General features: G+C 42.7%; 1 protein-coding gene across 3 annotated transcripts in view; it reads left to right on the plus strand.

The window, feature by feature from the left end:
• Positions 1-27,968, plus strand: part of RGL1 (ral guanine nucleotide dissociation stimulator like 1) — a 239,722-nt gene that overhangs the window by 201,888 nt on the left and 9,866 nt on the right. For all 3 annotated transcript variants that reach the window (XM_008521854.2, XM_008521839.2, XM_008521846.2), the window contains 8 exons: positions 1,066-1,169; positions 4,451-4,535; positions 9,572-9,661; positions 12,056-12,142; positions 13,492-13,524; positions 15,581-15,702; positions 18,278-18,367; positions 24,191-24,377. In XM_008521854.2, the coding sequence (XP_008520076.2) occupies positions 1,066-1,169; positions 4,451-4,535; positions 9,572-9,661; positions 12,056-12,142; positions 13,492-13,524; positions 15,581-15,702; positions 18,278-18,367; positions 24,191-24,377 (798 nt within the window). The remainder of the gene's footprint in view (positions 1-1,065; positions 1,170-4,450; positions 4,536-9,571; positions 9,662-12,055; positions 12,143-13,491; positions 13,525-15,580; positions 15,703-18,277; positions 18,368-24,190; positions 24,378-27,968) is intronic.

Consider the following 27,968-nt stretch of genomic DNA (forward strand, 5'->3'; position numbering starts at 1 on the left):
ATTAGCGCTGCTTCGTGACATGATCTTTTAAGCAATGTGCATTAATGCCCAACCACTCTGGGATCTCTGGCCCCAGATGTTCTCTACAAAGCCAAACCCGTGTTCACACGGTGTCCTCATTTGTGAACACTGGATGTATTATACTGCCAACGCCTGCATATGAAGCATCTCCTTTGACATAAGGCCTTGTCCACTCTCCCCATGTTGCCAAGAAGGGGACCCTCTCCCTGACTGCTTTGCTGTCCCTGCCATTCATTCAGCAGGACTTTGACTCCAAGGTCACTGGCTGCTGATGTTGTAGACTCCGTATGGTAGCCTAAGTTTCGAGATCAGAGAGCCTTTCTCCTTACCAAGAAAATGACACCGAGAATGTTTCCTGTTCTCTTTCTATTTTGTTTTAAAATGGTGCCAAAATGAATTTTATTTTAAAAGCGCAAGTTATTTTGGAAACATTGAGGTACCAAGGTGTTTCTGAATGTTTATGATTGTGCCACAAGCCAATTTGAAACCCAATGAATGTGTATAAAAATATTTCCTCTTGGCTAAGAGCATGAAAGCCAAAGTTCACCTTGTGGTGAATTTTTATTGCCAAGTTATATACCCCTCTTTAGACAAGAGTTGGCCATGAGATGTTCGATGCTATCTGACCTCAAAGTGGCTGCTGCCCGGTTCACTCTGTGGTCTGAAGGATACAGTGATCTTTCATGTGTATTTTTAGGGCGTCTGTGTGCTTTCAGCAGAAGAAAGTTTGCTTTCTCTAGCATAGCTGTGCAGACTCACCTCCATTCGTGTTTTTACTAGGAAAGCTGGAAACTATAAAACTGTAACAACAACGCAAAAAATATATTAAAGGGAGAAAAACAAGCCTTCAGTGCCAAAATCTATAAAGCGTTTTGGTGACTAGGGTGGGAGTAAGGAGCCACTTTTTGATGTTCAGTATTTGTACAGCTGCCTATTTAGTGGTAAGAATTCATAGCAGCTGCGATACCTCTAAAACAGGAAACCACCAACTCACTGTATTATTGATATTAAATGCCTTTTATGTTTTAATCACTCTCCATACAGGAATGTAGAATCCTGAAGAATTTTTCCTCCTTAAGGGCCATCGTTTCGGCACTCCAGTCCAATTCCATCTATAGGTTAAAAAAGACTTGGGCTGCGGTCCCAAAGTAAGTTCCCAAGTGCTCTGCTTTCTCTACCTGGGGTGATTAGTTGCTGTTTAAATGGTGCGGGTCCTCACCTTCAAAGCTCATATCATGTAACTAGAGAAACATATTCTAAAGCCTTTGTTTCAGGCGGGGGGCATTTTACGCGTAATCATTAATGAGTTTTGAGGCGGGAGTGCTGCAGAAATCACACTCATTCTCATATGTGCCAAAGCCAAGACTGTTGACTTTTGGGGTGACTTTAAGGATGTGCTTATTATCTGGATTTTGAGGGATAAGGTTGTGGCAGGATGAAGTTACAGCAATTTGCCATTCCTTCTGGTTATTTTTCAACCACATTCCAAAGTCCTAAGCTATCCCAAGACATGAGGGAGAATGTGTGCAGACAGGACATTAGTTCTTACTGTTCAGCAAGAACCCCTTTAGGTAGTTTCTGCTCCAGCATATTAAAAACTATCTTAGTGATGTTAAAAACCTCGAAGTGTTCCTTCCTAGGTACCTGACTAAAATTACTAACTGGCCACATTCTATATTGTTTTTCTTCATATTTTTTGCTGTAACCTTTGGAACAATAACAATTTAGTGTTCAGATTGCACTGTTGCTCTCTCCCCTATTTCCAGAGCTTCCCCTGTAGACCAGGGAACTTTTTGCAAAGGAGGGAAGGGTGAGTGAGGAGGCAGTTCTGGTCCCATATCAGCACAGGTTTAGAGGCTGGGGAATGTGTCATGGTTGCAGACTAGGTCAGCTCCATCCAACAAGTCTACCTAAGTTGGAACTAATCAAGAAGTCAGGAAGAATGTGTAAACTGTTTATAGTCTATGCTGTGTGCGGTAGAGTCCGTCAATCAGGAGAGAGGCCAGCTTGCTCCCCAGGCAGGCCTGGTCTTGTGGAATTGGTGGGTTTGGTCCTCAGAGTGGAAGGTCCAGGTACTCCGTTTCCTCAGTTCAGTTAGAGCTGATTAAGCCCTAAGGGACCAACACTATCCGAACCTGCGAGGTTGGTAACCCAGAGTTTCCTAAATTTTTGCTGCAAAATGAGTTCCAGAGTACTCATGCTTAGCGATGAGCTCGTATTCTCAACCAGGGGAAAGTCTACTTGGGGGAAGTCAAATTATTGATTACATAATTTTTCAATGGATGAAGAGAGAAAAATTGAAGTGGATGATCTTGCTGCCTGGTGTTACAGAGCTGTAGAAGCCACAGCCACTTGGACTCAAAGCTCAGGCTCTGTTTACAGTGCCGTTACCTGTCTGAAGGAAACCTGGCAGAGAGGGTTTTCCAAGTCCAATACAATTTTCTTGATTCCCACTCTTTTCTTGGGTTCCTTCTCCTCTTCATTAGTTTGAATAATCGAGGTGACTGTGTGTGAAAGAGAGATTAGTTGAATGATTTTCCTCTGCACATGAATCTTATGAAAGATACAGGTCATATAAAGTCATTAGATGATGGGCCCTGAAACACGATGGGGAAATCAGATGCATACAGTCTCCTCATCCTCAACACCGCTTACCTCCTCCCTTCCCCTTATCGCTGTTCCCCAGCTGGGGCATCAAAAACAAAGGGATGGGGCCAGCCCGGTGGCGCAGCAGTTGAGTTTGCATGTTCCGCTTCTCGGCGGCCTGGGGTTCACCGGTTTGGATCCCAGGTGCGGACATGGCACCGCTTGGCACACCATGCTGTGGTAGGCATCCCACACATAAAGTAGAGGAAGATGGCCATGGATGTTAGCTCAGGGCCAGTCTTCCTCAGCAAAAAAAAGGAGGACTGGCAGTAGTTAGCTCAGGGCTAATCTCCCCCCCCCCAAAAAAACAAAGGGATGCTCAGGTGCTAAAATGCAGCATTGTCTAACTGCAACCTTCTCTGCTTGCAGAGAAAAGTAATCCTGTCTTTCCTTGGTGGTTGATAAATTGAACACTATGGAAAGTCACTTAACCAGCCAAACATTTTGTCCACAGCAGATTTGAGGCTGAAACACAAGTGGACTTATATCTTAATTTCTTGGTTACCTTAAGAGAAGGTCCATTCTTCCAGTTGGCTTTTTTAACTATTAAAAAAAAAAAAACCACTAAACAAACCTGAAAGCTTCATGCTATACAATGTGGTTGTCTGGTTGTTTTTCAGTTGGTTGGTTCATGTTTTAGCAGAGATGCTACAGAAATGTCACAGTTCCTTAGAGAAGACAGTTTCTTGGCAGCTTTATGAATTTTACGTTGCTAAATTCAAGGGACAGGGTTAAGATATCTTATTTGGTTATTGCTTTCCTATAATCACACTAGTAACTTTCAGTGGACAGGGAAGACGTCTATTTTTTTCTTTTTATTTAGGCCCACGTGTAATTAAGTTCTTAATTATTTTTTCCAAAATATAAATAGCTTTAATGGCTTTATTATAAGAGTAATATTATACTCATTGTAAAACAAATTCTTAATAATGACTTTCTCATGATAATGAAAATGCTGCACATACAATACTATTGCCCCTGTTAATTCTGTGTGTTCTGTTCTCAGTAACCCTGGAGGGGTGTGTAGAGAAAAGCAAGAGGCCCTTGGAGATGTAGAGTACTAGAAAGGGACCAGGGCAGAGTAGGTGCTTTCTTTATGGGATCCTCCTGACTTTCACCGCAGCCCTACAAGGGGACGCTTAGTGTTTTCATTGTGCAGATAATAAAATTGGAGCTCAGGAAGGTTAAGTGACTCGTCCAAGATCAACTGGGGAGTGAGTGGCAGAGTTGGGATTTGAACCCACGCCTCTGACTCCAGAGCCCGTCCTGATTCCACCATCTACTCCGACTCTGAGAGTAAGAACGCTGACCTGTGGTTCAGGAAATTTGAGTTCTATCCATGCAACTCTCAGCAGTTGGTAGTGGAAATTTGGGCATATCCCTCACCCTGGCATCTCCATCTCTAAAATGAGGGGATTGGCCAAGATGATTTCTCAGGTCCCACGGGACTCTATGTGTGTTGCTGAGATATGTTTTTTTTTAACTTGCTGATGAGAACATGTCCCAGTTGAAAACTTAACGCCCCAATTTAGCAATCCTTTTTTATGATTATAATATGCATGGTTAGAAAATTTGCCTCTCTTCACACAGGTGACCATATCTGCTTTTTAAAAAAGTCACCCTGCGTGAAAAGCGTCGTTGACTTCACATGTGCTCATTTTGCCCACTGATCTTGGGATGAGTACAGTCCTGTGTAGCCATAGGTACTGAGGACAGCTGCGCTGACAGTGTTGGGCTTTTACTGACTCTTCATTTGTTAATATTTTCTTAATCCCTCTTATAGGGACCGAATGCTGATGTTTGAAGAACTTTCAGATATCTTCTCAGACCACAATAACCATTTGACCAGCCGGGAACTTCTGATGAAGGTGAGGCTCTGGGTGATGGTCCCGGGTAGCACTATTGCTACTCTGGAATCCATTCAAGGGAAGAGTAGCTTGAGGGCTCTTTACGTTCCTGCAGTCCCACAAGAAAGCCTTAAGTGACCGGAAGCCAGAATTTTTGGTTTTTATGCTAAATCTAAGAGGGTTGGGGCTGAGAACATTCAACGTCCAGCTCCTCAGCTCCACTTATGCAACCAGATTGCGAAATTTGTGCTCGTGTGTGTATCTCTTTAACAAGCTGCTCTGCAAATACCAAGTCTGGCAGTTAGGTGGGTGAGAGGCCCCGGAATATTCCTTCTCAGCAAAACATTTTCTAGCATGACAGAGGCCAAGCCTGCAATTCCACATCCTTTATTTGGACTAAATTGCACAATCCGTCAGTCAGCAATATTCGTTGAACACCAAGTGAGTGCTGACTGCTGGACCACGGGCTAGGTAAAGGTACAGCCTGGTTCACTTTATCTCTCTAGACATTTGTTGAATGCCTGATATTTGTAAAGCATTGGACTGGCCTCTAGATTCCGTGAAGATGACTAATACAGACCCTGTTTTCAAGAATTCACTTTAGAGTTGGTGGATATAGATAGTAAACAAGAGTAAGGCATCCAGTAAAGGTCCAAACAGCAGATGGTGAACAATCATAAGAGGGGAACATAGGCCAGAAGGTATCTTCTCAGCCTTTCTATAGAGTAGATTTTAGCATCCTCATTTTGCAGATAGCCAAGACTCAGAGAGGTAAGTAACTTATCCTAAGTTACACACCTGGTAGGTGAATCCAACCTGGTGAGACTCTGAAATCTGTGCTTTTATCACTGTGGCATGAAACTATTTCTTCTGATCACTTGGCTGTAGGGGGCGGGGTAGATCAGGTAAAACTCCAGAGAAAAGGTAAATCAGTAATTCAGCAAATAATTGATTGAGCATTTACTATGTGCTAGGTGAACCGTATTGAAGGCAAGCTCTGATCTTAAGGAGATTCCAGTCTCATGGGGGAGGTAGAGAAGTAGACAGTTATGAAACAGTATGGTACGTGCTACCATAGGAGGAAGCCCTGAGCTGGGCAATTAGATGATATGATCCTTGTCGTTAGTCTCCTTTTCTGTAAATTGGAGACTATAATGGCATTTAGTCTACTGACCGTGTAGAATTGTTTTGAAGATTGACTAAGATAAAATGTTTGAAAGCACTGTTCAAATGTAAATTATTTTTAGTATTTGGCAAGGTATACACGTATGAAACCAAAGTATGCATAACAAATGAATAAATTATAAACTATATATGCAAGCTTAGGGCAGACCCTTGGAGTAGGGATGAAGGTCAAGTGGAGGTGGGGTTACTAAGAAAAGGCATCAAGTTGATAACTGTTAGTCTGGCTGTTCCTATAAGGGCATCTGTTATGGTCTTCCTGACTGTTCTCCTCCTAAGTCCTACTCTTCCTTCTGTCTCTGTGTGGACTCCCCTTCTTCTGGAAGCCTCCCTTAACACTCTCAGGCCTGATTAGGTACCTTCCCATGTGCTCCAGGAGAGGCCTGTCATTCATCTGTCCTCACACTATCATCATATGCTACATTGGAATTGCCTGTGTACTTAACCTGTCTCTCTACTGGCCCATAAGCCTTTTGCAGGCAGGGACTGGGTTTATCTTTTTCACTGTTATGTCCCTAATGCCAACACAGTGCCTGGCACATAGCAAGTGGTCAGAAACTGTGTTTGACTGCATGAATTGATGGGCCTTAGAATTCACATGACTTCAACCATTTGCCCACTCTTAGCCCTTCTTGGGTTAGACGATATGAGCAGGACAGTTTATGCTGACATTTGACATTGGATTTGGCCTACCTGATTCACTGCGCTCTAAACAATGCTTGCTGAGGTTGTGTTACTCCCTGCTTCACATCTCCCTGAGTTTGCAGACTTTAAATGGAAACTCATCTGGCTGGAAGGAGATGGCTTAGTAGTCTCCCTGTCGGTAATACAAAGCTAGACTAACTGGAGCCACACATTCAAATCCCGATAGCTCTGAGTCATCTTTCCAAAGTAGATAAATTGAATACTGTGCAGCTCATTGCCTGGTGGCAGTCTTCTGGCTGAAACCTTAGAAGCAAAGCTATATCTAGACGTTAAAGGTCCCATAAACCTTTCTTAAATGTAAAAGTTTACTCTAGTGCTCTAAGTTAAATTTCTTGTATATAGCTCAGATTCCAAAGAAATGAAAAACTTGGCTATGAATTCATGCAGTCTGTGCATTATCATTAATGAGAGTGGAATGTTTTGGGCAGTCCCTATGTATATGTAGGTCCCTTTCCAGTCATCTTTGTTGATCATTCTTCATATGAAGTATATAATTCTGGTTGTTAATTCTCAGCACAGTTGTAAAAAAATGAAATCAATGTATTTAGGTTCTCGAAAGAACCACTGAGAAAACTGCCAGCCTTTGTGTCTAATATACCACTCCTGGACTAATTCTGATTTGTGGTTGGGTAATCTTAGTCTTAAACAACCTATCCTCTCTTCTACTTCTGGGTCGATACAGTGTGCCACATCTGTAATATTATGGCTGAGGCAACATCATAATTAGCAAAAATCTATGGTTTTCCTTTTATTGTTGGAAAAAGTGTTTTTATTTTTCTCAAAGATTGTCTTAAACCTGTTTCTACCTTATGGTGTCTGAAACTTAGATAATTCAAGCAGATGAACTGTAGGCCCACAAATTTCAAAACAACAGGAAAGCAGACTATCACCAAATCTTAGTTCTTGGAACTCTTGATGAGACTTCTCCCTGGTTGAACTGATATAAACAACTGTTAGAAAGGCCGAGGAATTTGGCTCTGGTGGAGTGTATGTTTAGTGAAGCTGCAAAACACACTAAAGTCAGAGTTGGAGCAGAAGACTGTTAGGACTGTGAAAACCTATTCAAATAATTACCGTTAACTTCTGAGCTATAATTTAACCAACATTTATTGAGAAGATCCAATGCCTGTGTAGCAGCCTAGTGGAAGAGGCCCCCCTCCCACCCGGAAACAGGATGGATGAGGGCAGCTGAACCCTGCCAAAGATGGAGATAGAGAGAAGGTGAGACTCAGGTGAGAAATTTGCACAAGGAGAGAGAGAAGGACAGAGGCAGAGAGACAAGAGGAGAGCAGGAGGTTGATGGAGGGAGACAGAGAGACTTGGAGCTCATCCAGACATAGGTGATGCTTATGGTCATGGGACTAGATAATATCTATTTCCAAAGACATGAGTATAGCGGAAAACAAGAAGACGCAGGAAAGAAGAAGAGTCACTACTAAGGGAGTGTGAGCAAGCAGCAAAGGACCCAGGAGGAAACAACAAGAGCGATGCAATCACAAAACCCGTGAGAAGTTTCTGGAAGGTTAATGAATTGGTGTTGAGAGCAAAGGATTTAGGGCCAGTAAAGGAATAAATTCCCACCATTGGATGTGGGAAACAGTGGATTTTCAGTTGACACCTTATTTGGAAGAACTGCCACTAGTCAGTCTTTTTAGTTATCCCGCCAGAATGGAATCTCACGCCCCTGAGATCATGCAGTTGTGGAATCAGCAAGTCTTTCAGCTCCTTATCTCGGGTCTTTATCTCTCCTCCCAATGAGGAGGTTGTCCTAGTGCTCTTTAAGATCCCTCCCATCTCTGTTATTCTTTGATTCTCAAGAGCTTTTTAATTTTTCAGAAATCCTTAAGAATTTTAGATATATGTGCAATAATTTCCATACATTATACCCCTGCCAGTGATTGAGAAACTGGAAGGAAACCAGAAGGACTGACACACTGGAAAGAGATGGACACTCGCACTCAAGTCAGAAAGAATTGATTTCTCACTCCTAGCAAATTTGCAAGAATTTGGGAGGACTCACAACCACCTAGCACAGGAAATGGCACATTTTAGGCCACTTTCATTCATCCCCAAGAAAATCTTTAAGTAGGAGATCATGAAACAATACCTCTCTTTGTTATCATTTGTAGTAGGGAGACTTAAAATAAAGAGATAATGAGTCCCTCTGAGTTCTGTCCCCAGTGGGGTACCAGGACCTGGGGTAAAGGCTGGTGAATGATAGAAGATATTGATGCGTCACTGTCATCAGAAAGGCTGAGTCCCTGAAAAACATCCTCATGTGGTTGTGCTGTAGTGGAGGGTCACATGTTTTGGTAATATAACAAACCCGGGAAAACTGACTAAGGAAAAACTAGTGTAGAGGTTATACACTCCTGAATTGTGAAATTTGCCTCCCATTCATACAGTTCCTGGAAAATGAGAACTTAACAAGACCCTGAAACCACAAAACCGAAAACACTTTATGTTCAGTCAGCAAACTCGAAATTAGTCATTATGTAGACGAGTTGGTTGTTAGAACGGAAGGGAGCAGAGAAAGGGTAGCCATCTGTCCTCAGGCACCAGCAGGAAGGATTGATTTGTAAGAGTTCCAAACCTGAGAGGCAACTTGGGAGGACTGACTGTGGGAGGAAGAGGGGGAAAACATGTATGAAGGCCCAGTTTTCATAGATTAATGCTGTACCACGATACTGGACTTCCTCAGAAAACTTCCGCTAGAAAAGTTTGCTTTAGCTGAAAACTACCACAAAATGCTGGCACATGCGTTTCAGGCCAAGATCAAGAAATCACAAAATGTACAGAGGAAGAGATCTTCATTTCTAGGACATGAGATTACTTTGAGTGAAATTTATGATGTGTAAAAATTGTCTCCACTTTCAGGAATTGCCTGCCTTGTATTGACGATTGATTTTGTAACCAAATCAGGGGCTCTTCTTACAAAGTCAAGGAAAACAGGCTAATCCAAGGCCACTGCGCCTTTTTACAAATAGGCCACTTGCGACAAGCCGGCCAAGTATTTGCATAGTACAGCCCAGAGCCTGCTGGAGGCCTCTTCGTTTTCCATGGCATTCAGATGGTCGTGCAGAGGTTCTGTACCACAAACTAGATGCCCTTTCGCCTCTTTCTAGTGTCGTCCTCCGTCACTCTCCTCTGTGTGTGCTTCTGTTTCTTAGGAAGGAACCTCAAAATTTGCAAACCTGGACAGCAGTGTGAAAGAAAACCAGAAGCGGACACAGAGGCGGCTTCAGCTCCAGAAGGATATGGTGTGTACGCCCTCAGTCTTCCCTGAGAGCCTGCCAGGGAGTGGCCCTGTGTGGGTAGCTGGGCTCCGTGCAGGCCTGGCACCGGCACCTTCAACCTGCAGGGCACCCATACTTTCAAAAAAGATCCCCTGTCCTTTACCTCATTTGTTCCCAACAACCCTGGGAAGTCTGTAGGAAAAATAGTATCGCTTCCACTTGACCCAGTAGGAAAGAAACACTGAGAGCCCCAAATCGTGTGTTCTCTGGAGCGTTTTTTTTCCTGGAGGTCAGGGAAGGTTTGCAGCAGGTGGACCTCTGGCCCTCTTGCCGTCTTCCGCCATCCGCTCCTGCGCTAAGGAGCTGCTGCTTCCTTGGCCTTGAGACCTCCTGGGCTTCAGTTCCCAGCGGCAATGCCTGTTGTAGTCAGCTTTGGACACACAGTGGCCTGGGACCTGGGTGCTGAGGAAAGAGAGTGTCTGCTCCCAGGAGGATGTGGTCTGTGTACTCACATCTTTTCATTTGCTCAAAACCCTCCAGTCATTTCCCAGCTCTCCTTACTAGTCCCAAGTACTAACCAGATCTTTCTAGCTTTCCAAACTCAAAAGAGTCTCATACCTCCCTCCTTCAGACTGAGAGGTAGTTGTTGTCATCATTAGCTGTCTTTTAAGACCTCTCCTAATTTTTAGCCTAGACGGGGAAAACCAGAGAAGGGAGATGAGAGACTGACAGACTCTAAATATCCTCATCCCTGCTTTGAGAGGATTTTCTCCTTCTCTGGGAAGCTGTCCGTAAATCAGAAACGTTTTTGAATGAGAGGACTCTTCTGTGATGTAACGCCTAAAAAAACGTTCACAGCGTTTCAGACTTTTCTGGGTGTTCAAAGACAAGTTAAAAATAGCTGTAAAAAAGATTACTTGAATTCAGGATGAGACCTTGTACACATAATGGGGAAGGACACACTGCAGCTGGCAGCGAGTTCCTGGAGGACAAAGCCCTCCTCCGTGTGACCCTCACGGAGCAGTTCTGGCTGAGGAAACGCCAGCCTCACGTCGAGCAGCCTGGTCTTGCCCTGGTTGAGACTTTATTTTCTTGCCAGAATTTCCCCTAAGTTCCTTCATGGCCTTTAGGATAAGGTGTCCACGGAAGCCCCTTTTTATTTTCTCTTCAGAATGGAAAGTGCCTTGGCCTCATGGGGAATAGAGATCATTTCAAAGGAAATTTGGTGAAATTAATATACTATGTCCCTGCAGTTGGAGTACTTCTACCTTCATTTGCAAGGGACAATTTTTTTTAAATAAACTTTTCATTTGGCAATTTAGAGAAAAGTTCCAGATAGTACACAGAGTTCATGTGAACCCCTCACCCACTTCCCCCCTTGTTAACATCCTCTGTAACCATGACACACCTGTCAATACTGAGAAACCGACACTGGCATTATACTATTAACTGAAATCCAGACTTTATTTGGGTTTCACCAGTTTTCCATTAACGCCCTCTTTCTGTTCCAAGGACCAATGCAGTGTACCCCACTGCATTTAGTTGTCTCGTCTCCCTAGTCTCCTCTGCTCTGTGACAGTTTCTCAGTCTTTCCTCGTTTTTCGTTACCTTGACAATCTTAAGAAATACTGTTCTGGTACCCTTAGAATGTCCCACAACCAGGGTCTGCCTGTTGTGTTTCTAGTGAGTAGACTGAGGTGATGGGTTTAGAGGAAAATATCACAGATGTGAATTGCCCTTCTCATCACATCGTATCAAGGAGTGAATGACAGCAGAGTGACATCTGGTGTCGTTAACTTTCATCACTTGGTTAAGGTAGACTTCACCAGGTTTTCCACTTTAAAGTTACTGTTTTTCCCTTTCCCTCCTGTATTCTTTGGAATCAAATCACGAAGTCTAGCCCATCAGGCCGTTTTAATCGTGACATCCCTTCCTCTTGTGCTCATGCTTCCAGTGTGCAACAGCCCACTCCTTTACCAAAGATAAGGCCATCCCTCTCCTGGGCCATTCTAAACCGCTGGGAGTGTCCGCACCTCTGACTCGAGTCTGGGTGGTATATAAACACCTCTGTGAACACACCTGAACATGCTTGTATGATCTCCTGGCTTTGACACTTAGTTTTTATGACTTTGAAATTTAGACCTTGATGATGGGGTTCCTGTCCTGTTTGTGTGGGAATTTAAAAATTTTCACTCATGGAGGTTAGCACTAATGGCCCCAAATTTGAATGACCCTTCATTATTCTCTAAACGTTGTCAAGGCTTACCTGGGCCGTTCAAAGATTGCTGCTTCCGACAGCAAATGGGCACGTTGCTAAGTGTAGCCGACAACAGATCCCTTTCCTCCAGTGTGGAGGTGACTGAAACACTTAAACTTTTCAGTAACAACAAAGACAGTTTTGCTGTGCTTGCTCTTCAGGGTGTGATGCAGGGAACTGTGCCCTACCTGGGCACCTTCCTGACTGACCTGACCATGCTTGACACTGCTCTTCAGGACTACATTGAGGTGAGTTGTGTACTGGTGGTGAAAGTGGACCTGCAGCCTTCTCATTGGACACCCAAGAGAGAAATTCACTTTTGTTAGTATCTACTGAGGGCCCATTATGGACGTGGCATTGTGCTAGATGCTACGAGGAATGCAAAGTTGAATAACAGCAGAACTGGCTCACAGTCCAGTTGAAGATATATGTCAAAGCAGGCGGTGATTGACAGAAATAGTAAGAATTCAAACAGAAATACTGTGGGAGCAGAGGCAAGGTCACGATGAGTTCCATATGAGGGGATGTGGTGGCAAGGCCTTATGAAGGAGTGGCTTTGAGCAAGACCTTAATGTTGGGTTGGACTTTGGCGGGTGGAGCTGAGGGAATAATAGGCCCTAACATTCTACCTGGTGGGGTAGGGAGTCAGTCAAATTTGTGGATTTTTAGGTATTCCTTTTTTTTTTTCATATCATTACGTATTCTGAGGCGTGCGCTCTGTTCTCTCTCAGCATGAGAAAAGAGGTGAAACCCAGTCATACAAGCTACTTGTTAGTAGCTATAATAAAACATTAACTGGAAAAGACATGTGATATTTGGAGTGAGATTGAAGTCTTGCTTGTATATTTAAGATTACCTCGCCTCCCTGGTTATCACAGGCAGGCAGCCTGCTTTTACTCGGTCATAATTAGGAGGAGTAGCAGTTATTCTGCATATGCCTACGTCCAAGTTCATCATAAATGTGGACATGCTCATTCATTTTGCATTTCCTGAGCTCTGCGTCTCTTCACATCCTCTGCCTCAGCTTATCTCAGGAAACACTCATTAGTGTTGGGGAGTTTTTGGGGAGTGACCAATGGTTTACAAGTTAAATTCAGCCTACTGAGAGTAGGAGCTGGGGGCATGAAGAATTGAAACTTAACTTTCATGACGCTGTATAGAAGTGACTTCCCTTTTGATAAACCATTGACAATTTGGTTTCCAGGATGACTCAATGACCATCTGTTTTTGTTGCTTTTGGTCAAGAGAAAAAGTGTAATGGAACATTTAGTCAAGCTTTTGCCTTTACTGACTCTGCAAATGTATTTGGATTCTGAATTGTAACTCCTTTATCGTTACTATTTTAGTTGGTTTCAGACATTTTTTAAAGAGAAAGCTGTCTCTCTGTCCTGTCCTGTTATCATTAAAAGAATGCTTTTCTTGAAGCAAACGATGCTTCTCTTCCTCCGTAGCAGCCATAATTATGGTGTCATTAATAATTGTGACTTTATCATCCCTTCGATCTATTTTAATAAGACCTAGAACAACATAGGGCTGTGTTTCAAAGTAGCTTGGTTTGTCACTCTTTTCTTTTTCTTTTTTTTTTTTTTTAATTCAGGGTGGGCTGATAAACTTTGAAAAAAGGAGACGGGTAAGTAGAGATCTTGGCTGTGGTTTTTCATTTTAATTCATCTGGGCATGAAAAATATAAAAGAAGTGGGGACTTCAGGTTTTTTGTAGGGGCAGAAAAAAATGAGCATTTATTCAACATTTATCATACACCATTGTGCTTTGCATGTTCCTATATATTATCCCCCAAGAGCCCTGTGAGGTAGGTTTTATCATTCTCAGTTCAAAGGTGAGGAAACTCAGAGAGATGAAGTAACTTAACCAGAGTTGCCTGGTAGCAGAGCCAGGATTCAAACCTTTCCGAAGGAATCCTGCCTCTCCAAAGCCCACGCTTCTTCCCTCACCCCCCCATCATCTCCTTCTTTACAATTAGCTTCAGCAATAACAGGGTCATCCTATTAAGGAGAAGAGGGTTTCTATATCATAAGAGTAAATGATATAGAAGAGTTAATAGTGATGGTTAACTCTTGTGGGTCTCTTTGAGAGAGGAAAGGAAACGGCTTCATCATTATATGTGGATAATTATTCTTTTCCTTTCCTGTCACCACAGGAAGGGGTGTTCAACATCGCTTTGAATTTTTCTGTGGATCATAAAATAGTTCTGCACTGTACTAAAAAGATAAAGGAGAGCTTTGAAAATTCGCTATGGTTTTAGTGTTAAAATAGTGTATTTAAATGGATATTTAGAAGATTCAAAGGAAGATGAGTGAGCAAAATAACTTCACCTCATAGTACTTTCATTGTTCTGTAGTCGTTCATTCATTCTTTCATTCCACAAGTATTGATCGCATATCTGGCATGGGTCAGACACTATGATAAATTTGGGGATTATAGCAGAAAAAAACCAGAGCTCCCTGTCCTCATAAAATTTGCAATCCACGAGGAGGGTAGACAAATAAATAGGCAATTATTGTACAATCTTTTAAGGGCTTGTAAGCAGAAGTAGTGGGTATTATAGGAGCGTGTAGGAGGGGCATCTGTCCCCTACTTGTAGGGTCTGAGAAACTTTCAGGAGAAAATGACATTGAAGTTAAAACCAAAACGTCAGAAGCTAACCAGGCTGAGCTCATTAGTAACAAGCTATACCAACTTAGACTCTCCCTGGTAGAGTATGCTTTCTTCTTGAGCGTGATGATAAATGTTCCTTGAGGATACTGAGACCAAGGGCTGAGGTCATTGGAGGGGAAGTGGACACCCTGCCAGTTGTTGAGTTACTTCTGTTATGTCCTCTGATGATAAAACACATTCAGTTACTGCCTCCGCAGTTACCCCTCTTTGTCCTTTAACTTCAGCATAACCCTGGATGGTAATCTCTTTCATTTTAAGACTAGCAAGTTAAACTTTTGGAAAGTTTGAGTAGAAAACCTAAAGCTAAATGTTATACCCATTGCTGACTTAAAAAACTTTTTATTGAAACATCTAAATAAGCATAAATAATTTTGAACATAATTATATACTTGCTTCTCTTGTGAGCTTTAGAAGACTTAGTTAAGTGATTTACTGGAGCAGTAAAAACCCAAGGATTTAGGAAATCTAAACATTCAAGTTTATGGGCCCTGGACCGTTTAGATATTCAGCTCCACCAAACTCAGTTATTGAGGGGCAAGGGTTGAAGAAGGTGGGGGTGGGGAACTTGGGAGCTTCCTGATTTCAAGTAATTTTTTTCTTTATCTTTTAGGAAGTAGAAATAGAAATTTTAAATATATTTTAGAAGTACTCAACTTTAAAAAATAACTTTTCTGTCCCTAGAATGAAAATGGAAAAGAGAAAAAGGAAGCCACTGTGCCTTTAGGTCGTAGTTGGTTTGGATTGCTTTGCAAGCTTGTTTTATTCATATAAATTGCTTTTTCAAGGAGAAAGGAGGATTGACAATTAAAGCATACAAGGACTTCAGAGATTCAGAGTTAGAATTTTTGAGTTATTCAGCTATTTTATTTCTAAGGAAGGCAGAACTTCAGAGTCCTCTTAGATGGTTTCTCCATGGTTTATCCTAATGTGATGTGTTTTCATGTTGAAAAGGTGTATATTTGGTTGGCCTTATTATTCACTCTTTCTTTTTGGTGTTCTGTCTGCTTTAGGAATTTGAAGTGATTGCCCAAATAAAGCTCTTACAATCCGCCTGCAACAGCTATTGTATGACCCCAGACCAAAAGTTCATCCAGTGGTTCCAAAGGCAGCAGCTCCTAACAGAGGAGGAGAGGTAGGCAGACATATTGCCCATCAGGGTGGAGCTATGGTGTTGGCGAGAGGGATACTCATCCTGTTCCTCATTTGGCCATTTATTCAGCAACATTTAGTGAGCAGTTGCTAGGCTCTAGAGCCTCAGTTTTCAAAGGATGATGGTATGGCAGGAGAAGCTGAACTGATGGCATCAGAAGATACACTTTCAGATTCTTGCTGTACTGTTTATTTATCTTTGTAACTTTGAACAAGTCACTTATTCTTCCTGATATTCAGAATGCTCATTTATAAAATGTTTGTGAGAATTAAATGAAATCGTATTTGGGAAAGCATTATTAAAGTACTTATCATCATCATCATCATCCCCACCACCGCCACCATCAGCACCATGTTTGTCACTACTGTTAATTGGTACTGGCTTTCAGGGAGTTTTCAGTTGGGGAGGAGAGACAGACTCGTGAAGAATTGAAGTATCATGGGTAACTAAAGTGCTACAGGACCTATGGGCAGGAACAATTCACTCGGCCAAGGATAGGGGGATATGGGGAAGGTAATCATAAAGGCGTTCACATTTGGGCTGGGCTGCGAAGGAGAGGTAAGATTTCACGAGAACTGGAGAATAGCATTCTAGACAGAGAGAAGATCGTGATCAAAGGCCTGGTGGCCTGACATGCTTGGCATTTGGAGGGACAGTGAGAACTCTGATATGGCTGGGCCATATGGGACAGCTTTCAGAATAGAGTTTCAGAATAGTGACGAGCATAGCGAGGTACATTAACCCCAGGGCCTTGAATGTTGGCCCAGTGGGGTGTAGTCTTTACCCTGGGGTCCAATGGGTTACAGTTCCAATAAAGTTTTATTGGAACCCAGCCCATTCACTTACATCTTGTTTATGGTTGCTTTCCTGCTTTAAAGGCAGAGTTGCACAGTTGCAACAGAGACTGTATAGCCTGCAAAAGCCTAAAGTACTTACTGTGTGGTCCTTTACAGAAAATATTTGCTGAGCCCTGCTGTAGACCGGGGGATTTCCTTGAAAGCTTATCATCAGGGAGAGCGAAACTGATGACAAAATAAGTATTTTGCCAATGAGGAAATTGATGCTTAGAGAAGTATTATAACTAGTCAGATTCACACTCAGGTCTGCCTTGACTCTACAGACTAAGCTCTGAAGGTGGTTGTATAATGTAGGGCAAATCATGTGACCTCTAGAAGCCTCAGTTTCCTCGTTTAAAAGATAGATGATTTCTGAGCTCCTTTTTAATGCCAGAGTAGATTGGTCCTGTTACATTAAAACAAAACCTTTGATTCAGAGTACTCATCAGTTGGTGAAGGTTTTTTCTTTGCCATGTAGAAAATAAAGCAGTTATTGCCTCTCTTTACATCTACTAGTCTGATGATCAGTTTGTATGAATTAACTTTCTCTTTGTGCATCCTTCTCACATATGGAACGTGCATACCATGGCTGGTGGTTTGGATCAGAAAGTCCAGGCTCAAAACATCAGCTGTGTATTGACTTTGTAATGATTAAAGGGATCTGTTAAACAGATCTCATTTTTTCTTGCTATTTATAAAAACCCTTATGACTTACTAATATTTGAAAAATTCCCATATCAATGAATACTCCTACTTGATCAAATACCTGGATACATCTTTAGGTTTAAAAAAAAGGTATGCATAATTAGAAACTTACCAACCTAATATTCTCCACACTTCCCCTTCCTCACCTACCCAGAGCCAAATATATCTACTAGCTAGAGGTACAAGCTTTCATCAAAGGCATTTCAAGTCAGATATAAATTCCTCTTGTGCTTATGGAACTTATATCTGCCTGGCATATGGATGTCTGAATCTGGAGCATTTTTAATTTAGGATATTTTGACAATTAAAAATCATATTTAGAGACTGGCCTGGTGGCATGATGGCTAAGTTCGTGCACACTGCTTCAGCTGCCCAGAGTTTGCAAATTCGGATCCCAGGCAGAGACCTAGCACTGCTCATCAAGCCACACTGTGGCAGCATCCCACATAAAACAGAAGAAGATTGGCACAGATGTTAGCTCAGTGACAATCTTCCTCACACACACAAATCATATTTTTATATCTTTATCAGTAATATACCTGCCTGTGTCACTGAAGATTAAATAGTTTATAAAAATCCCTTCTTTCATTTCCCTTCAATAAAAAGTAAGATGAGCATTTGCACACACTCACACAGAGTAATAGGAGGGAGGTAGGAGAGAAGAAATGATTCTTTCCCTGGCCTCGCAGTGGGATGAGAATGGTCAGGAAGCAGAGTCGGGTTAGTCTTGGATGTGCTGCCAGAGCACACAAATCCATGATGTGGAGGCATGCAGAGCTGAGCAGCCTCAATCCGTATGCCGGTAGGGGGAGGAGGGGAGGAGGCACAGATGTAAATTTGTAAAATCTGGTCATTAGGTCAGTACCCTCTGACATTTGTAGTAGAACAATGTAGTATACATTTTTACTTTAAATAATCAAAACCTTTCTCTAAAACAAAACCAGTAAATCTTGTGAATTTAAATCTTTTCTTCCATTCTCAAGCTCTGACCTCACGAGCTCGCTTCTCTTTCCCAGCTATGCCCTCTCATGTGAGATCGAAGCTGCTGCCGATGCCAGTGCCACCTCGCCCAAGCCTCGGAAGAGCATGGTGAAGAGGCTCAGCCTGTGAGTGTCACCCGGGGGTCCTAGGGCCCTGAGAGGGTCCCATTATGGGGAGGGAGAGGAAGGGTATTCAACACAGTTCCCCTGAGTCAGGGCAAAAGTGAGGCACAGTTCACTGACTTGGTAAATAGTTTATCTTTCTGTCATGAACTCAATACGTTTTCCAGATCTATTCATTCTTCTCCGCTGTTCCCTTTGGTATGAACCACCAGCCTCTCCTGCCTGGACCACTCCAGCAACACCCCTACTGGCTTCTGGCCCCACCCTTACCCCAACAATCCATTTTCCACCGGATAGTCTGGTAGTCTCTCAAAATGTACACCAGATTATATAGCTTTCTTGCTTAAAAACCCCCAGTGGTTTTATTTTAAGGTGCACCCAAACTCCTAATCGTAGTTTCCTAGGCCCTGCGTGATCTTCCCCCAACCTTCTTGGCCACCTTCCTCTCCTCCAGCACTCTTCCTTGTTCACGAAGATCCAGCCGTGCCCATCTTCTGGCCCTCCTTCAACCATCCCAGGCTTGTTCCGACTTCAGGGCCTTTGCACTAGATGTTCCTGTGGCCTGCCGTGCTCTTTCTCTGTGGCTACCTCCTTCTGATATTGGCAAAAATGTTGCCTTCTGGGAGAGCATGCTCTCTATTGTTGCCGTCTGCCCCAGTTGCTCTCAGTCATCCTGGCTGTTTCCTGCAGTAGAATGGAAGGCAGCTGAGAGCAGGAACCTTGTCCATCATACTGATGGCTGTATGCCCAGCTCAGTGCCAGGCATATGAGAGGCCTTCCGTAGCTAACTTCACAACACGTTGAGTAAAATCCAGAATCCTTACCATGGCCTTCAAGACTCTTCAGGATCTGCACTGTCATCCCAGCCTCACCCGCCTATCCTGTACCTGTCTGTCCTCATCTTTCCCTACTCACTCTACTCCATGCATGCCAGCCACCCAGAGGTCCCTGAACGCAGTAGGCATACTCATTTTATTTGCCATTTCTTCTTTTTAGAACACTGTTCCCCAGATAGCCAGGTGGCTCGCTCCCTCACTTCCTCTAGATCTTTGCTGAAATGTCACCTTCTCAGTGAGCCTTTTCTGACCACCTTATTTCATACTATAGCCTATCCACCTTCCTGCCCTTGGCACCCTCTCTTACCTTCACCTGCTTTGAATTTCTTCACACCATTTACCTCCATCTGACATACTGTATGTTGTATGTATCTGTTTGTTATCAAGAATGCAAACTCTGTGAAGGCAGGCATTTATGTCTGTTTGTTCATTACCAGAACCTAAAATGGTGCTTGGCACATAGTAGGTGATTAATAAATATTTATTGAGTGAATAAATTGAGCCATGTGCCCACATTGTTCTAAGAAAAATACATGTATTTCTCATCCAGTTCCAAAATAACCTAAGTGGCAGGTCCTACTTCCTACTATTATACCCATTTTATATACCAGGGAAGTGAGACACAGACAGGATAAATAGTATGCTAGTTATTGGAAGATCTGGATTCAAACCCAAGATTTGGCTCTAGAGACAAGGTTATAACATACTTTTTTATCATCCCGCTTATTAGAAAAATGCTTTCTGAAGGAAGAGAGGAAGTGAAGATGGAATGGAGGTAAAAAGTGGAGGAGGAAGGAAGACGGAGGGAAGGAAGAGAGTGTGAGGAGGAAGGGAGGAAAGCAAGACAAACTGGTAGTTTACTTAGACCCTGTACTTTCATTGTGCTGATTTTTATAGAAGAGCCTTAAGAGAACCTAGTGTCTGTCTTGAAGTTGCTCTGTTAGACGTTACACTCTGAAAGACATTAGACTAATGAATCTAAGGAAGGCTGAACAGGTGAGTGCAAGGAAATAGGATTATTATTTGATTAATAAATTTGCTCTTCTCTTTTGAAGACGTGTACCCGTGTCTGATCTTTTGGCTGACACAATCTGCATTGGCCGGGGACAAGCAAGAGCAGTGATTAGGGAATATTGGATAGTTTTTTCATGGCAGACTGGGCTTGGGAGCCACGCTGGCCTGACAGATCCCACCCCCGCCAGTTGCTTGTTGTGTGAACTTCTGTCATGTCATTTGTGAGATGAGGTGACAGTGTCGTCCTCAGTGGGTTGTTGTCAGGACTAGTGGGGTTGTAACACTCCTAAAACAGTGCCCAGCTCTCAATGGGTGCCTGAAAAGCCACATTATTTCTTGTGAAACAACTTTCTGTTGCTGCCTTTTTTTTTTTTTGGTTAGGATTCTGTCTGTTTCTGTGGGTTTTTGGTACTTCCCAGCACTGTCTCTCCACCTTCCTCAGTGAGTCGCATTGAGACGTTGAAGCAGGGAGGGCACATGACTTTGGATATTGTCCTATTCCCAGTGTAACATACACGGGCCCTTATTGGGTGTGGACATGCTCTCCATATCAGAGCCTGCGTGGGCTTTTACCTGATGGCATTTGAGGCATTTGAGGATTAGGTTGGAACATGGTGATTTTACAGAAAGCATATTGAAGGTAATCCTCATGTCTTGCCAAACCCCTTTTTTCGTTCAGATGCCTACCCTGGCCTCCTGAACACTAGATTTGTGAGCTTTTAGATTCACCTCTGTGGAATTTTCCATAGTATCTTGCTATCTTTTCATTGCTGCAATTTCGGGAGAGGAGAAACTTTTGTTTTGAGATGACCCAAGGGCCTGACCAAGCCTTGTCAGCTGGTAAGATCGACACCTGCACAGGGAATCAGGCTCACTGACAGGTGAGGCGAGGTTGCGGGGCCTCTTGGTGGTCCTCTCTGCATCAGAAAGAATGGGGAATTTCCGCTCCTGCTGTGGCAGTTGGAGGTCAGTGCAGGTAGATGTGATCCCACGTGCTACTACCTTTGCCCTCCTGCTTTTCCGTCCTCAGTTAGTTGCCACCGCATACTCGTTTTTCTGTAACTGCTTCTCTGCTGCTCCTCTCCAACCCACGTGTCCATATTTATTCTGCTGGGTTCTCTGGCACCCTGGGTCGTCCCTCTGCACCAGCTCTGGCAAGTGCACTGCCTCTGTGAAGACATTCATGTGAAATCCAGCAGAGGCAGGACTGTCAGGGTGCAGTGCCCTGCACAGAGTGTGGTGGACACCCACCGTATCTCTCTCAGGAGCAACATCTTGCCAAGATGCTTGCATTTAACCCTTGGTATTTGCAGTTGAGTTTGAACATTTATTATCAATAAAACAGGTCACATGTCCCCCATCTTATTTCTTGTACATATAAGGGTGTTTGTATACCAATCAATTTCAAAAGATTTTATGATCTTAACTTTTTTACAAATGCAAGAAATGTATTTTTTGCTCTTCCCACATTTAATGACCCATCATCCAAACAGGTTGGAGAGAATTTTGGAGGCCTAGGGGAAAGAGTGCCTTGTTAGGAGGCCAGAGATGCCCGTATTGACCTAGAATTAACCATTACGAAGCAGAATGGCCTCATCGAATTGTACAGAAGGAAGACCTTTAGTCTTTGAACAATGTGCTTCTGAGCTAGAGACTCTCAGATACTAGTTCACAGCCTTCAAAGGTCTACCTTGTTATTCATGGAGGAGTCAGACACTGGCATTATTTTTTCTTTGAATTGTGGTCAGATTTTAGCTCTTCCCCCTATAGGTCCAGTGGTGCTTGGAGGTCCGAGAAAGGAGGTGACAACCAAAATGGGGCAGGAGGTGGTAGGGTGGAGATGAGGCAGAACAAAGATATGCTTCAGGTCTTGGGATTTGAGCTTACAATTCCTAAAATATTTAATAAAAAATCAAGCCCATCCTCATTGTTCCTTCCCTTGTTGTTTTATACAGTCACTGCTTGTTTGAGTTTGGTCCCATTTGCTAGTTTCTTTACATGCCACTCCTTCTTACATGTTACTCCTTCCCTCCTCTCACTGCTTCTTTCTGTGTTGTATGTTAATGGTGAACGCTCTCAGTCTTTGAGAAAGTCTTTATTTTGCCTTCCCTCTTGGAATTATATTAGGTGGGTATAGAATTCAAGGATGATTGTTCTTCTCACTCATTTGGAAGATATTGTTCCATGTCTTCTGATTTCTGTTGCTTTTGAGATGTCTGAAGTCAGTTTAATTAGTTCCTTTGTATTATCCCCTGGCCCTGTCGATTTTAAGACCTTCTCTTGTCTTTGACATAGCGTTATGAAGTTTAAGTGGGGATTTAGTCTTATTTATCCTAGTCGAGATGTGATTCCTGCATCTCAGGATTCATGTGGTTCATTAGTTCTGGAATCTTCTCAGCCAACCATCTCTTCAGATATGGTCCTTCTTCAATTCTCTCAGCTGGCTTCCTCTGGAAATCTTCTTACACACATGCAGGCATTTCCTATTCCATTCTCCATGTCTTTTAACCTCTCTTATTTTCCATGTCTTTATATTTTGATGCTAATTTCTGAGGATTTTCTTCAGATCTATCATCTAGTTTGCAGTTTTTCTCTTCAACAGTTATTTGATCCTTCCACTGAATTTTTAATTTAATTCACTACACTTTTCACTCTAGCAGTGAAATTTTCTTCAAATTATCTTCCTCTTTTGTCAGAGTGTCTTGCTCTTAATTCACATTTTCAATTTCTTCTCTTATGTCTATAATATTTTTAAGCATACTTATAGCTTGGCTCATGGTAGACACTCAAATATTTATTGAATGCACAAATACATTTTTGGTTGGGTTTCTTTCTGACAGGTCTTGTATCTGAAGTACTCAGGAGTCTAAACTTGCTGTTTATTATGCCTGTTGATTCTCTCTTTGGGTGGGATATTTCTTTGTGTGTATTTTGTAATTTTGTTTTGTGAGCTCATCTTTATCAGGGAATTCTCTGCAGCCTGGGTTGAGGGTATATTCTTCCAGAAAGAATTTTTTTTTTAAATTCTAGTTTCCCCAGGACTATCACTGGGCTGAGAGTCCCTAGTTCCTAGCCCACGTAGGTAGCACATCTGAGTGAGGTGCTAGCAAAGGGTACACATGCTTTAGGGGAGACATTTGTCTTCTCCCCAAGCTCAAGCCAACAGACAAGTTTCCCTGTTGTCTTCCTGTGCCAGTAGGAAGATATTTTTCTAGCCCATCTTTTTACTAAGGGTGCAGCCCTTTGAGGGTCCTAAGGGGCTTCAGTTCCAGCTCCCCACCTTACATAATCAGAAGCCTTCATCTGTGGGCCCTGTGAATGTATTAGAAACCCATGTCCCTACTTTCCCAAGGTTGCCGTCCCCCTCTCCCCGTACAGAACAGCTGCAGAATTAGCCCACATGCTTCTGGTTTTCAGTTCCTTTTTCATTTCTGGCCTGTAGGGATTTTCCTTATGGTCTTGCAAACCCAACTTTACAAAGAAGTTTTAATGGGTCTTATATAATCGTTTTATAGTGAAGTTGTTTAGCTTATTGTAGTTCACCAGATTGTTGGAAATGAAGCCTTCCTCCTAGATTTCTTGTCCAATGCAGTTCTAGCCTTCTTGTTCAACCTCATGGAGTTCACTTTATGGTGGGAAATGATAAGGGTCTGGCGATGGTATTTTGATCCTTCCAAGGTTGTCCATAGACTGTTAAAAAAATGGAGAACCAGTGACCTAGAAAAACCACAGATTAATATGGCCCTTCATTCAGCTAAACAATCTGTGTGTTTCTTGAGGTTGGAAATAACCTATTGGGACGAGATGTTTACTATGGTCTGTTAGAAACTTTGTAGTAAATGTTTTCCTGAAATAATAATGGCAGGGCATGCAAGATTGAGAAAACATCAAGGACTTGATTAACGGAAAAATATTTGCTTAATCCTGGATTCCAGATTTATAAGAGTCCGAATGCCTGGCATTATGTTTTCTGCAGACTGTTTCTGGGGTCGGACATTATCACCAGTAGCACTCCCACCAAAGAGCAGCCCAAGTCCACTGCCAGTGGCAGCTCTGGTGAAAGCATGGACTCCGTCAGTGTGTCATCCTGCGAGTCAAACCACTCAGAGGCTGAGGAGGGCTCTCTCACTCCCATGGACACACCTGATGATCCTCAGAAAAAGGTATATGCTTAATCCCTTTCCGTAATTCCTAATGCAGGCACCTGACATCGTGTTTGCCATACGAGGAATGTCTGTTTTCACGTTTAACACTCTACAGTATTTTGAAAGTCATGTTTTTAAGAGGTGTCAAAAGCAGAGTTCTATCTGGGGACTCATTCCTTATAGAGACAGGTCTAAAAGCAATGAACATGTTGGTTTATTCATCTAGCCTCTGAACATTCCAAAATGTTCCATACCCACATCACAAGGCAACTGAAGGACTGTGACTGTGACCTGTAACATGAGCTATACTTTATTTAGGAAATGTGGGATTTTCTTGTAAGGAGCAGAAAGTCAAGAGACAGAGATGTGTCAGATTCTTGGTGTCACATCTTGTCTTAGCCAAGCTTTTACCATAATAATGTTGCATAGCAACCACTCCAAAATTCACTGACTTAAGACAGCAACCATTTGTTGTCTGTCCTGCATCTGCAGGCTGGTTGATTTGAGTTGGGCTTGGCCCTTGGCCATGGGTTTGGTCCAGGTCTACCTGCCTCTCATTCTTTTTGGAGTAATGGGCTACCCAGAGCAAGCTCTCAGCATGCTAGGACAGATGAGCAAGAGGGTAATCTTAACCCTGTAAGCACACACCAAGACTTCACTGGGGTCATATCTACCAACATTTTATTGGCCAAAGCAAATCCTGTGGCCAAATCCCACGTAAATAAACGAGGCAGGAAGCTGTACCCCACTTCTTATGGAGGAACTGTGGAGTCACAGGACAAAACGCCTCGATGCAGGGGAGGGTGAGGAGTCGGTAACAGTGAGATAATCCACCACATACCCAAAAAAGGAAAGTGATGAGAGGTGATCAAAGAATTCGCATAGGGAGTTTCCATTTTCCATGGCTGCATAAATAAATGAAAAGAAAACAAAGATCCATCTTAATCTTCTGTACACATCTGCTTCAATCTGTTGGTCAAGGAGCTTGGATCAGAGATGTCAACTTTAACATAACTAGAATTTACACCGTTTCGGGGAGGATTTTGCCTGGCCAAACTTGATGTGTAAGTGACTTTTGGCCCCTTAGCTTATGCTTGGGCCAGTGAGGTAGAGTGTTGGTAACAATTCCTGCCTTTCATTTGTATCTGCCCTTCTGCAAGGGGATCTGTGTGCCATTCATATTGTGTTGTAAGCAACAGCAGCAATCTGGGAACCCTCAAGTGACTTTGTCACAAAGTAGCCAGTCCAGGCAGGACTCATTAGACTGAGATGACTCAGATGCTACCCCAGCTGGATTTCTCATCTTTCTGCTTTAAAATCTGGGGACACGTCTTTAATGCTCCAAATATTGAAGGAAAAGCTCCTCAGACTCCGGTGGACTGGCTCTTCTCTCAGGCGCTTTTCCCAGGAGAGCAGTGTAATCATTCTCCATGGCTTGACAAGCAGCGTTGAATTTGTCGAAATCGGGAGTGAAGTCTCGTCATTCACCTTTTGACAGGTTCTTATGCTTTGTAGGCTCCATTTCTGATGATGGGCATTGTACAAAAGTGATAATTGAGGTTATTGCCCACATCTTTGTGGGACTCCTCCCTGTCCAGGAAGGAGATAGAATCACATTTGCACATGTTGGTGTGGTGGGCATGTACATAGGTCCAGCTCATCCCTTTTAAAACTCTGCAGAAGTCCAGTGTGTCCTTTGCACGCCCCTTGCTTCATCCTTTTTGTCTCCTCCTTTTCTTATCACATCGGCTCTTTAATTTCTTGTACATGTCACGAATTTTTATTCTTTGGATGAATCTCTCTCAGAATCATGGATTTCTGTGCATTTAAAAATGAGTAATTGACTTGGATGCACCTAGTTGCTGGGCTGGCTGCAGAATCCCTGAATGTTAACTGGAAAGGCCTCAGGCTCCTGCTCAGTGCAGAGCTGGAGATGGGTGACTCCAGCGTCCCTTCCTGTTCCGAGATCCTGCAGCCCTCCAACCCACCCTGCCTTCCCCGACTGGCTACACTGTGAGGTCCCTTTTTTAGTGAAGTGTAATTTGCATTTCTCTTCCTTCCATCCCCTGATTGTGATTTCTACACATTTATTTCACATTTGCTCCTCACTACTTAAATTCTCAACAAGAATTTGAGGGCTCATCAGGTGATCTGTTTAGAGCTGCTGTAACCCAGGCATTTTCAAGGCTTTATCTTAATTATAAATGTCATTAAAATCGTGGAAAATCTAACAAAGGGAAAAGGATTTATGTGGAGGAAAAGAAAGATGAAAGAACTTGAACCAAGAACTGGAAAATGGACCCTCTTGGCTACTGTGTGGTCCACCTGCAAGCAGAGTTAGGCTAGTAAAATCATCCACCATCAGTTAGCCCTCAAATTGAGCCACTAAGTTGATTCATTTGGGGACATAAAAAAATGTAACTAAACCAAGTTATGATTGAGCCACAGTAAGACTCCTACATATCGGAGTTGTCACAACAGCTTGCTGGCTCTAATTAAACTAATCATGCTGTAGAATTTTGTGTATAGCTATGCCGTAGGAAGAAGTCCACAGGAAATAAGATAGAGTAGACTCCATTTTACTTGGAAACTGGATAATCTGAAAGCCAAATTTCTATTCTCTGTTTCCATGGAAAGGTAGATAGGTTTGAAAGAAATTAGTAAGTTATTTATTTTTAAACTGACTTCCAGATTATTTTATAGGATTAATGTGGTATAATTTAGCTTAACTCATTCTGAGAAATTATTTATAATTTTCTGCAATAAGAACTGATGCTTAAAATGACTCAATTTAACGATTTTTTGGAACACTACTGAGTGAATTTTGGGCATCCTGTTTCTTTGGTAATTGGAATTGCACAGATGATAACTAAGTAGTTAATCAGAAAAGCACATTAACTATAGCACCTCATTCCTTAATTATCCTTTATATACAACATAAAAATGTGTACAGTTGGTTCTAGAAGCAAATGTGGAAAGTGGTGTAGCTGCTCATAGGCTGTGTTCCCTTGGGAAAGTCAGTCTCTTTCTCTGAATCTTATTTCCTTCATCTTTATAACACTCTGCATTTTGTTCACAAGATAGTTGTGAGACCAAAATGAAGTAAGATATGTGAAAGCTCGTCACAGACCTCAGAGTGCTGAACATCACCGAGGTAACGGTGTACTGTGTTTGTTCACCACACACCGTACACTGCACCGTCTGGGGCTTGGCTACACCCTTGCTCTGTGAACCTGGCCATGGGAGTAAGGAAACCCGGGAGCCAGTCCTGGAGGTGCTGTCAGCAGTTTTCTCTCTGGCTCAGGTTCCTTAGCAGTAGAAAGGGAAGGGGTCAGCCGATCTCCAGGGCCTTTCCAGGACTAATGTTCCCTGCAGAGTTGTGTAATCTATGGTCCTTATCTTAGAAACTTCTAAGAAATATAGACAATTCTCTCCTGCTACAAAATCTGATCATGAAGTCAGAATTCAAATGATCTCTGTGGGCGCATCAAGCATCATTCTTGCTCAAGGCAGTAAGACTGATAAATTGTTGGTAAGGCTTTCCTCCCGTCCTTTGTAAAGCTCCCTGTTTCCTTTGGGAGCCCGTATTGCCTCTGGTTTCTAGTATCT

The sequence above is a fragment of the Equus przewalskii genome, chromosome 23, assembly GCF_037783145.1.
Source record: "Equus przewalskii isolate Varuska chromosome 23, EquPr2, whole genome shotgun sequence".
Taxonomy (NCBI): domain Eukaryota; kingdom Metazoa; phylum Chordata; class Mammalia; order Perissodactyla; family Equidae; genus Equus; species Equus przewalskii.